The 12,393-nt window shown below is 45.1% G+C and overlaps 1 protein-coding gene across 2 annotated transcripts in view; it reads right to left on the reverse strand.

Moving 5' to 3' along the window:
• The window catches only part of Tnr (tenascin R), a 402,065-nt gene that overhangs the window by 47,209 nt on the left and 342,463 nt on the right, over window positions 1-12,393 (reverse strand). For both annotated transcript variants that reach the window (XM_041662346.1, XM_041662345.1), the window contains one exon: window positions 8,369-8,554. In XM_041662346.1, the coding sequence (XP_041518280.1) occupies window positions 8,369-8,554 (186 nt within the window). The remainder of the gene's footprint in view (window positions 1-8,368; window positions 8,555-12,393) is intronic.

The following is a 12,393-nucleotide window of genomic DNA, read 5'->3' on the forward strand; positions in this document are numbered from 1 at the left end:
TTAGAGTCTGGTGGACATTTGTATTCAGGCCTAGCCACTTTCCACATATATTACTTTGACTACTTAATATCTTTAGGCTTCAGTTTCTGAAGAATGGGGATAATAAGCTTGGCTGTCAGTGGGTCATTGTAAGGATCCAACGAATTTTCTGTGTACAGGTCCTTTCTGTCTATGATTGTTGTCAATATTATCACTACCCAGCACAGAGAAGTATGTTAGGATTTTTAAAAAACTTTTTCAAGTAGATGGTCTTATTATCAAAAAGTGTCCAGACAGGCACTAATTGGTTTTAGGTACATTTTTTCTTGGTCTGTGGAAGCTCAGACCCTGACTCTGATGCAAACAGATAAATAAATGAATAGATAGATAGATAGAAAGATAGATAGAAAGATAGACAGAACGATAGATAAATAAATAAATGGCTCATGGAGTCAGGTGTTAGTGGGGGTGCTCCCTGGCTGGTCTTAGCACCTGCCTCTAGATTGAGTGGGTGATTTTGCCATGCATACAGACCTGTTTAAAAACACACCTTCAGTGCATCAAAATAGCCCACTATCCTCAGAACAGCTTCGCTGTCCTCAATATAGTCCACTATCCTCAGAACACCCCTTGTTGGAGGAATCAGGTTACCTTTGGGGGCACAAACTGCTTTTCTCAGGCAACCATTTGAGACCTTCAATTGCCTATAATGAAGTAGAAATTTTCCAACGTATGCAAGGGGTGACAGATCAAGGGAGTAAGACAGAAATTATACGTTGCCAAACGGATCTAGCTTGTAATGTTTTCATCCCAGTTTCTTATTTATGAAGCTTAAATGAAACGTTCAATAATTTACAGCAGAATTGCCTTCTCCCAGAAAACAGCAGATGTTAAAGCTCTCGTCCCAGGCTTTCTGTCTAGGGGACAGGAAAGTGGGAGTCTCTTACAGGGCTGCGCCTGCTGCTTCCCTTTGATTTTCAGCAGCTTTCTTCCTGCGCTGCAAGTGAATTTTTGCTCTTTGCCTGCAGGTAAAGAACGGTTCTGCTGGAGAAGAAAATGTGTTTCCGAGGCAGATCTGGTGCTCTTCCCGCTCAGCACACAGGGCACTCTGAGGAATTTCTCACTTTAAAGACCCCATTGCTCTCCATCAATGCTCCCTTTATTTTTCCGTCTAACTCTTGCCAGTGAGAGCATAAAAATGGCTCTCTTCCCTTTCTTAACAAAAGCTCAGACAATTCATCCCCCAGGATGTCACTATCCTCTATCCCTTATAGAACTTTCTTTGTTTGGCTTGAGGGTTGACACTTCCCTAAACTCTTTCGCTCCGTGCCCATTCTTCTCCGAATCCCCAAAGCACACAGCTCATCTGGTCCTCAAGTATTACCCAGGGTCCCCTTTGTATCAGGCACAAGGCTGTGGATATGAAGTGAGCTGATAAGACATCACCTTGTCCCTTGGAGGGTCAAAAAGCATCTGTACTGGCAAAGTAAATTAATTACTTATTGAGTACCCGTGCTATGCCAAACACTGAGCTGCAAGTAATAGGTGACCTAGAAGAATAAGAAAGATGAGGCTAAAAGAAGGATTTTGAGTGTGTAGGAAGAAGACAGTTCCAACTGTACCTTTTAGAGAGACTCGGGGATGCTGTTAGGTCATGAACAGTGGGCTCAGAAAAGTTCATCCCTTGACCACAAAGATAATACAGGAGAAATAAGGTTTAGAACCTAGTATCTTTCTCTAATTGTCATACAAGTTGGCTTTGAGGACTGGTGTGAACAAACCGAATCTGAGAGTCGTTTCTGGCAACACTGTGCGCTGTTAAGTAAGAGTGGCTTCAGAGAACGGACTGAGCTTGGCTATAGCAGTCAGAGAGGAGATTTGGGATAGGTCTTGAAATGCAGCTAAGATGAAGAAAGATCGTGGCAAAGAAAGTGGAGTTCTCCCTGTGGGCAGAACAGGCCATGGCCAGCACCAGTGGGTTAGTGAGGGCTGGAAGGCAATGGGCATGCGCCAGTGCTGAGCTGCAAGTTTAGCCACAATGAAGGCAGAATAACTCCCTTGTCTCTGCTAAGGAAACCTTTGCTTGCAGCTACTGGTGGGGAACAATGAGGGTGGGGAGGAGGCCTAGGGAGCTGTCTCCTGCCAACAAAACCTAAGGAAGTCACCTGGCATCTGTAGGCGTGATCGGCTTCAAGTGGGCATGATTACAATGGAGACTTTTCATCTCTAAATCCCCGGTCTCTCTACCACACACCTATGAAACTCAAGGCCACCAAACTGGGAACAAGGGTTTAGCTAGTCCTAAGCCACTGGTTGTTTTCACAGAGAGGGACAAACCATGAACCCTTTCTTTAAGGAGCTTACAGTCATTTTCTTAATTTTGACAATTAATATGTCAAAATTACTTATGAAAACAAGACCAGATGCCATGTTCCAGAAAGCAAAATACCTCGGTCATAGAATTTTGAGGCAGAATTGTCACAGATGGAGAGAGATCTGAAGACAGAGGACCTTCTCAGATGTCCTGAAGTCACACCTCACAATGGTCTGCTTTTCAGCCAGGTTAACTGGATGGAGAGCCAAACTCCCTGGCACTGCCCTCCCATCTTCGATAAGAAGGGGCTTCTCCAGGGAGTCAGCCTTTCATGGGGATTGCTCTGCCACTGGGGAATATGGATGAGGTTAAAGCACTAAAAGAGGCAGTAACTCCATCTTGACTTTAAAACCACATTTAAAAAGAAAGTAATATTAAACAGCATTTTCTCAGATGGAACTACCTTGTTGCCGTGAGATTAATGGGGAGTATGGTTCATCACCATAGTGATACCCTATTTCTGCTTTCTATTCTGTAAATAAGTGTTCCCTGTTGAAGGAACCAAAGAAGAGGTGATCATTCTGATCTCTCATCTCCTGGCTACTCTTGCCCTGGACTTCTCACACATGCGAGAGACCTGGTTCTTCAGTTCTATGAGGAGACTTGTGCCCATGATTCTGCCTTCCATGCCTTTGTGTTCCCTGACAGGCCACACTTTTTAAAGGGTGCCTTACCAAAGTGGCCACTTGGGGTCACTATGACCTTGTCCAAAGGAGTCTGAACTTGGTCTCGTCCAGGCCCCTAGACCCTTAGCCCATACCCCTCCCAGTCAGAAGTGCCCAAGGACGAACACTGATGATGATGTTTGCACCAACATGGAAGGGGAGTACATATATCCTGTAGAGCTCACTTTCCCATCTCTGGACCCATATCTGGCCCCTGAGGAAGAAGTGATGGGTTTAGTAGGTAAGCCTCCACCCAAAGTTCCCCGCCAATAAGAAGCTGTGAAGAAGGCTAGTCATACTGATGAGGCATGCTTGCAGATACTAGCTCTGTGTGTGTGTGTGTACCTGTATGAGTGTGAATACAAATGTGTTATTATTTGTGTATATAGGTACATATGTGGTATGAGTGTGTATATGGGCCTATATAGTTGTATGTATTTGTGTATGTGAAAGTCTATGAACGCATATAGTGTGTCAATGGTATGTATGTATACACAACTGAGTGTGTAATTCTGTGTATTTGTGCAAGAGCATTTAAGTTTGTGTGTATATATATGAGTCAATGTTACTTCCTGTGAGAATATGAAAGTGTGATTGTGTGAGTATATTTGTATGCATGTAGTCATGGGTGAGTGTTGCTGCATGTGGGTATGAATGCATGGCTATGTGCGTGTTTTGGTACATGTGTGGGCACTTGTGTCCTTATTTGCATTTGTGTGTACATGATATGTGCGTGTGTGAGTTGAGATGGGTGGTGGCTGTAACTCTGCTCTCTCTACAACTTAGGTTATGGTACAATGTCTATGGGTTCTAGGTTTCCTTTATTGATGGATGTTCTGATTATCAGCTTGCTGATTAAGGATTGAAATACCAGTGCAGAGCATCAGCAGGCTGGCTAGGAAGGACTCGTGAGGAACCGTGGAGACCAGCTCCTTTCACCTTGTCTCCTGGACACAGTGTCGGAGGAAAAGAGAGGGGCCAAGAGCCTATTCCTTTATGACTGAGCACACTTTTCTGGCCTCTCTGAGAACAGAGCAGAGGATCACCTCAGACACAAAGACCAGAGTATGGATGATGATGATTATTATTATTATTATTATTATTATTATTAATCAATTTTCCAATAGTCTCTAGCAGGAGGGCATTTCTTTAACCTTATTCCAGTCAAGAATGCAGAATCTTCTTCCCCTCCTCCTTTTTCCTCTTCCTTCCTCCTTCCTTCCCTTCCTCCACCAGGAGTAGGCTTGTGCTCTAGGTCTTTTCAGAGTGCCAGGGTCTGACCTGGAGAGGCCCTAACAAGCCTGTGAATCTGTTGTACTTTGGGATCCTGTGGAGGAAACTCTAGGCATAAAACATTGACCAAGCAGATACCATAGAGACTCAAAGGCTGAGCCTTAAAGAAACGACCTAGCATTTAAGATTCAGAAGCCACCCAAGCAAGGGAAAAGCAAAAAACCACTGCAGATGCACCGTATGATATTTTGAAGCAAACTTGTATCCCAGAGGGAATTCTCTGGGCATTGCCTCACAGAGAGTAATGAGAGACTGTCTGGGATTCTAGACCTGAGCCTGGGTTCTGTGCTGTAACAAGCAAGGCTTGTGGAAGGGGACTGATAGGTATGGGCTTGGTGTAGGCCCTTTAAATGACTCAGAACCCTCAAAGCCAAGAAAGTCCTGGGTTTTAGAGCCAAAGGGTCATGGTAACTCCAGACAAGGGCTTCTGTCAAGAACAGTAAACACAGGTACCGCTGTTTCCTATGGTAGCAATCGCCTATGAGAATAAAGGAGGCCTAAAGGTGTGCTAGGGAAAGCCCAGACTGTGATGGGTCTAGGGCAACTTTGCAGAGAGGCAAACATTAAACTCCAATAGCTAATGTGCAGTCCATGTGATCCAGGCTCCAAATGCACCACGTAGATACGATGGTGCATGTGGTTTTATGTAATACCCTTGACAGCTCTGTGGTAGACATCGGGAAGCTGAACAACAGAAAATGTCGGAAACCTGGTCAGAGATGCATGGCCATGAAGCTGTGCACCTCTAGTCTGAGTAGGGTGACATCAAAAGCCATGCTCTAAAAGAGTGCTCCACTTCTTCCAATGTGTGTGTGTCCATGTGTCCCCAAGCTTCCTGAGGCTCTGACATATGGACTGTGACTCAGTGGGTCAGGCAGAAAAGGCTGCGAACATTCACTCAGTGACACCACTGTAGCTGGGGTCTGTATCCATTTAGGGCATCACGCTGATCAAGAGGTCATCCTAAATCAGCTAGCAGACCTCAGCATCTCCTTTCTCTCTCTCTATCATTTACTTTCAGTCCCCCTGTTAGCCGCACTAACTGGAACTCATTAAATTTATGATTCTCTGTAAGAGCCAGAGGGGGCGGAGGACACCAGTGAAACAAGGCCTTCTAAACCAACATGATCAAGGCTCATAGTACCTCACAGGGACCGAGGCAGCATGCAGAGGGCCCGCACGTGTGTGCACCAGGACTCTGTGTATATATTAGCTTCCAGTTTAGTGTTCTTCTGCGATTCCTGAGTGTGCCAATGAGTGGGTCTCTTATGCCTTCCTTCTCTTGGGTTCTTTTCCTTCTATTTGTCTCGTTCCACTCCAGTGTGATAGGTTTTGTTTATATCTTATTCTAATTTGTTATAATTTATTATTTAAAAAGAGTAAAAACATTAAATAGATGATTCTCATGATGGTTCTATGGGGTGAGTGGTGTTGCTTACCCATAAAGACTAAGAGCCTTGGAAAGGGGGTCAGCTGACCCAGGCTCGTGGAAAGCAATGAGTCTGGGTCCCAGTCAAATAAGAGGTTTCTGGAGGTCCACACGGGGCATATAAGCTGAGAAATTCCTCTTCAGGGCCCAAATAGGGCAATGAATGAGAAGATACAGTTATTTAGAACTGGGACCAATGTTTTCCCCTTCCCCCATCTCTCCTTCCTGGGCCTGCCTTCCCCCAGATACTTCAGTAAGAGAACAATAAACCTTGGACTTAGACATGTACTATACTTGGCTTTCTTATATGACTATAATTCCTCCTTAAATCATGCAGTGGTTTGCATTTATAAATTTCTCAGCAGTGAATTTTCTAGGACAATTATAGGAGATGCATATTACACATACATACATACATACATACATACATGTGTGTAATATATATAAGCACTACTCAAACACAAAATATCAACCTGTTTGAGCCCACTACTCAATAATAAATCTCCCATGGCCCTACAGGCTTGCAGGACTTAAATTCGGATATTCCTTTACATTTGACTTGGCAGTGGTGGCAGCTGACAGGGAAGGAAGGCCTCCACACTGGGTTCAGAAGCTGCTCTGAGTCACCATGTCCCTTGTCCCTTGCTACTGTTGTAAACTTGTGCAAGCTTCCAGAATCTCTGAGCCTTGGCTTTCTCTTCTAGACAATGGGAATGCTCATAGCTGCAAATATGTGGTATGAAACAGGTACCAGTGAACACAAAGTCTTTTCTCTCCACCCCACCATAGTGGGGGATCATAACTACGCTGTGGCTGGTTCTCTACGATTTTATAGGGTAGCTTCTATCCAGACAATTAACCATCATTTTTGTAAAACTGTTACTTGACAAATCATCCTGTAGCTGTAGGCAGAGATGCCGCTTCCTCTTGTATCATTCAGTTTTTATTAAAGGATTTTTTTTTTTTTAAATAAATGTCACCAGTTCTCAGCAAGGCCCTGGTACCAGCTTGCGGTCCCTTCTGTGCCTAATTCCCTCCTGCTAGCTTACTTTATCAGCATATTTCCCATCTCCTTGTTGTGTTTCTGGTTGTGTATCTGTTTGGAAAAGGTGTTCTTTAATATCTACTTTAACTAGCTTCATTTGGCAAGGAGATCTGGGAGTTCAGCTCAGGAGGAAAAGGAGCTTTGATCATCCTGTTCCCGTTTACTCTTCTCACTCTTGCTCAGCACTCCTGGACTAGTAAGATAGCAAATGCTTTTGTAAGCTAAGACATAAATTAGATAAAGTCTCTGGGCTCATGGACAGCCTCTGGACCAAAGCATTTTGTGCAGTTCATTTGTCATATGAAAAGCACATGGCACACTTCAAGCTCCCACCTTTTGGTGAAGTTCAGCAGGTGTGTTTTCTTAGATGGATGTGTTGTGGCATCAGGAGGAGCCATGACTGGGTCCCGTTTCTTCTAAGGTCTGTCCCCAGCTCCCCAGCCCCAGTCGTGCATTGTGGTGACCTAGGGAATGACCTTATCCATACACCATCTTGCCTTCTCTGACATCACAGACAGATTCTTGCCAGTCGGTCTCAGCCTTAACTCCTATCTGTACATACCTACTCATTGCACTGCCTTGCTTAAAATCCCTTACCCAGCCAGCATGATGCTTTTTGCTTACAGTTTATCACTCAGGAGGCTGAGGCAGGTGGACCATGGATTAGAGGCCAGCCTAGGCTACACAGTAACACCCTGGCTCAGAAAGCAAGTAAGAAAATGCAAAACTACTTAAAGCCCCTCAATGATTCCTTACTTTTTTCTACCACAGCTCAAACACTTTATAGGATGTAAAAGGAATTGGCCAGGCTCTCATTTTCAGTTTTTGCAGCTTCATTCATTCACTTAGCCATTCATTTATCCAAAAAGTACTGATCTAGGATCCAGTACATGGTAGGTACTGCACTAAACCATGGATTCAACAACGAACAAAGCAAATGTGGACTGACTTTTTATGGAGCTTTAGGTGCAGGATCAAGGTCAAACAGTCCTGCCCACAGGTGTCAGAACGGTGCAGAGAGGCGACTGTTTGACCTTGTTCCTCGTCAAGTAACATGTCAATTCTGCTGCTGAAAGAAGCTGGTATGAGCTAAGCAATGATAAGGCCCTGGGGCAGGAGGCACAGTGTGTTGTGTTTGAGAAAATGAAGGAAGCAGACCCATGGGCTAGGAGCACAGAGACCACCAGAGCATCAGGAGGAGGTGGCCCGGGGAAAGTAGAGAAAAGCAGGCCAGCCTCGGGGGTTGTTCATCCTGAAGGCATTGCTAGATGCCTCAGATGTATACATAATATAATGGCATAATAAAAATGTGCTCTGAAAAATTATTCAGTGTTGCTGGGATGAAGAGTAGATTAGATAGAGGTTTTTAAAACGTAGATTATTGCCATGGTTAAAGCAAGAGATGAACCAAGTTTAGAATGATCGATAGCAGTGCATGCAGGGATATATTTGGTAGATATGTAACATATTAAGTCAGTAGGATTTGTGGGTGGAGTAGATGTGCGGTAAATCAGTTGAGGAGAGAGAGCTTTGAGGATACAGAGCCAATAAACATCCCAAGAGCCAACAAACATCCTACTCACCCGTGAGGGTGGTCCTGGTAGTTGGACCAATGCCCTTGGGGACCAGCACTTCATGGTACTGCTCACCCGCTAGGGTGCTGTACACAACCTTGTACTCCTGAGCTTCTGCCTCGCTGTTATCCCACTCAAGGTCAAGGCTAGTTGCTGTGCGGGAACCCACTCGCAAATTCTTGGGAGCATCAATCTCTAAAAATAAACAAATATCACCACAATCACATGTAATTCCATACATTCATGGTACAGCTTGAATTCTAACCATCTTTGAGGTGAAAGCCACACCCCTGACCCTTTGCCTCATATCTGAATGAAGTCTGAAGATGGTGCTTCGTCTTTTGGTTCTACCATGACAAGTCCTTGGGTAGTTAGACTATGGGCTTTGCAGTCAGGCCTCAGTGTGAACCAGTTCTGACACCCACAGTAGTAGGACCACAGACAAATGGTTCAAGCTCTTAGAACAGAATGACCATCTCCTAAAAAGGGGGAAAACAATCCAAGTTGCCATTTAGATTATATGACATACTTGATGTGCATAGCATGACACCAGGTACAAAAGTCGGGTGTCTGAGACTGGGATGGCTTGTTATCTCTGACGAGCTTCCTGAATACAATAGTATGGCACCTGAATGTGTCTTCTTGGCTTCCTAGAGTTCCCATGACTATGGGCATTTCCTCCCATAATTTCCAGGTTTCTCTCGCCCAGGGCTGACCAACTCAACAGGCTCACTACAACTTGTAGTATAATACATGGTTGTCTTGAAAGTCTGTCACTTAAAAAGTCCAAGATAGTTCCAGTCCTGGGGACTTGGATATAGCACTAGAATTGTTGTTGCTTGTTCTAAGTAGATTGTGTCAATCTGCCACCACCAGGCAAGTAGACTACCCCTATTTGTCCCCATGGAAGAGACTGCATTCATGTGAAATCAGAAGCTTCTGTTTTCTGATGTAAAGTGGGGGTGGGGTGGGGAGTCTTGAACACATGGATGTCTTTGCAACTTATTTTTCTGAGAAATTGGCCTTCATTCAATGTGTGCTACCATATGGGATACTATTCATTCTTGATGTCTTGTACGTTTTCTCTCCGGGGGTTGTATCAATGGAGGGGCATGGGGACAGATGCAAGGGAATCAGATCTCATGCAGGAAGAATGATCTGGCAGAGTCTAGGGCCTGAACTGAGTCTGGACTTAACTTTTCTCTTTGCTGGGGCTGACAGAAGCAATGTAAGGAAGGAAGAGTTTGTTGTGGTTCACAGGTCTGGGGCGCAGTGTAGCAGACAGCTGGTCCCTTTGTATCCATCTACAACCAGCAAGCAGCAAGGGTGAAGGCTGGACACTGACTCTCAGCTTGCTTTCTCCATCTGATGCATCTAGAACACCAGCTTGAGTCCCGCCTCAGTTAACCCGATGTAGAAACTTCTTCATCCACATGTCCAGAAGTGCGTCTCCTAGGTGGTTCTAAACCCTGTCAAGTTGGGTATTAACCATCACAGAGGTAAAGATAGCTAATCAAGTAAAGGTGGGGATCTATGCCTATACTTGGAAAATGTTGTTTTCAAGATTTCCTCTTTTCATAGGGTAGAGAGAACAATCTAATGGCCATGGACCTGTACTCTATGGGAAGAGGACAGTGTTTTACTGGAAAGGAATGGGTGTTTCCAACCTCTGAAATTATAAAAGAGTTCACTGATAGAAAGAGGACTTGGTCAATGAGTCTCAGAACTTGGCTGAGATAAAAGCCATGCTCTCTGGGTCGGAGAGAAAGAACAGCTGGAGGACATCCATGTAGATGGGGACTTAGCAGGTCTCTGAAACATGTCAGCTAAGACAGATGGCTAATGGAGCCTTTATGGAGGGGCTTGGGTCTGTGAACTTTAGCACTAGCCTGTCTAGTCTTGATAATATTAGTTAGATCAGATTTTTCTTTGTTTAAAACGTTCTCTTGCTCAATAATAAATGCTCCTTTAATTGCAAGTGTGGGGGTCTAACTGGGTACTGAGTGAGCAGACCATTTTAAACGTTTCTATTCTTTTTTATTCTTGAGACACATGAACTTGTATTCCAAGGTCTTTGAACCAGCTGCTACGTTTGCCTGGAGTGTTCTGTAGCTCTTGCATGACTTTCTCTAAGAGGTAGACCTCATCCATTGGAGCTCTCCTTCTGCCTTATCCATTTCACTCTCTGTCTCAGAACTCATGGCTGAAATGATCTCTGATGTTCCTTTTCCCTTTGCCACCCAGTTCTCCCCACTGGGGTGCCATTCATGTGAAATAGGCTCTTATCTGTCTACAGCCTCAGTGCTTAGAGCAGTGTCTGTGGGCCCAGGAGATGTTAAAAAAGTACATGGTTAGTAATTGAAACATGTATCATCCACTTCTCAATCTTTTCATTCCCTCCAAGCTTTTAGCAATGACGTGTTAAATATTTTAGCTGCAGCCTGGAGTGAGGGGGTGCAGGAAACAGAGCAGCCATGAGACAGAGCCTTACAGAAGCAGGAGCTCTCTGCCATCTATAGCTAGTGTCTTGACTGAAGCAGCGAGGGCTTCCAGGTTGAACTTTCAAGTAACTTGCTGGAGAATCCCAGAATGGAGTCACCAGTGAGGAGGGAGGGGAATGAAGCTCTGGCTTGGATGTTTGTATTTGTTATCTGAGACTGCCACACATGACGGCCCATGTTGGGGTCTGAGTAGGAAAGCAATGTCTGGAATCTTGAGATGCAGGTGCTGGCAGGGTGGCTTCCCTCTGAGAGCTGGGAGGGAGTCTGTTACATCTCTCTCAGCATCTTGTGAGTTTTCTGGCCATCTTGGGTATCCTCTGACTCATTTCTGCCTTAATTTTCTTGGCATTCTCCCGGTAATGTCCATCTCTGTCCTGCTTTCCCCCTTTGGTAAGGACACAGTTGTTGGATTAGAGCCTATCCCGATGCCTTCCCCTCAACTAGCCCATCAGCAAGGACCCTAGTTCCACATTCGAAAAACATCCGGAGTATGGGGGGAGTCAGGGCCTTAGTATCTTTGCAACCCATGAGAGCACTAAGCCTAAGTGAGGGTCATTCAGATCAGAGGCACTGGTGACTAAGGGCTCTTTGAGGACTCTGTCTAGAGTAAAGTCCTCCATGGTAAGGGAAATTGTCCCCAAAGTCTCTGTGAGGCCGCTGAAGTAGGAGGGAACTCCAGGTTTCCTAGTCTGGCTTCCTTCTAATTACCGGCCCCTGTGCGCTTCCACCATGGTCTCTGTTTTCAGAGCAGCTCTACGACCCAGACTAACTTCCTACTCACCATGCAGGAAGCAAATCTCAGTTTTAATTGCCTGTGCAATTAGTGCGCTCCTAGTGTCGAAGCCATCACCTGGAAAAACACTTTACTTAATTTGAATTTAAGCGGAGTTCTGAACCGACTGAGGGCCCCACTGTGAGGGTCTGCATACCCTTTCATCATTCAACTGGCATCTGCCAACTCTGGACTTGGAAAATCTGTCTGCAAAGCCATTTGTCTCTTACCATCCCCGCTTCCCCCTCCCCTCTAGGAGCCTAAGAGAGCAGACATGGGTCTGAGGCACAGGCTGAAGGCTGCATGGAGAAGCAGCCACCTCACAGTTGCCAATCCACCAGGCAACCTGCAGCTCCTGCTGCAGTGAACAGAAATGCAGGGGGAGCTCTCTCCAAGGAGGCAGGATGTAATTGTCTTGATTGGAATTTTCCCGGGCCAGCAGCCAGCGCTGCTCCATCTTGCCGACCTGAGCATCGAGAATTCACTTTTCATCACGCTGCCTGAGAGGCCCCTCCTCTTTTCTTGCCTCTTCAAACTCCTTATCAGAGCAGAGCACAAAGAAACCACTTTCAAATACAAACTATCTTGAAATTAAGAGGAGAATGCTGAACATACGTGGCCCAGCACAAATACCACCAGCCTGAGCAAGTCATGGTGTGTGTGTGTGTGTGTGGTGTGTGAGCGCGCGGATGTGCCACAAATTTCCAGACCAAAAATGGATATTGCAGAACCAGCTTTCCTCATGCTCTTACATAAACATT

The sequence above is a fragment of the Microtus oregoni genome, unplaced genomic scaffold (genome assembly GCF_018167655.1).
Source record: "Microtus oregoni isolate MIOR12 unplaced genomic scaffold, Mior012 000013F_ref0000133, whole genome shotgun sequence".
NCBI classification, from domain to species: domain Eukaryota; kingdom Metazoa; phylum Chordata; class Mammalia; order Rodentia; family Cricetidae; genus Microtus; species Microtus oregoni.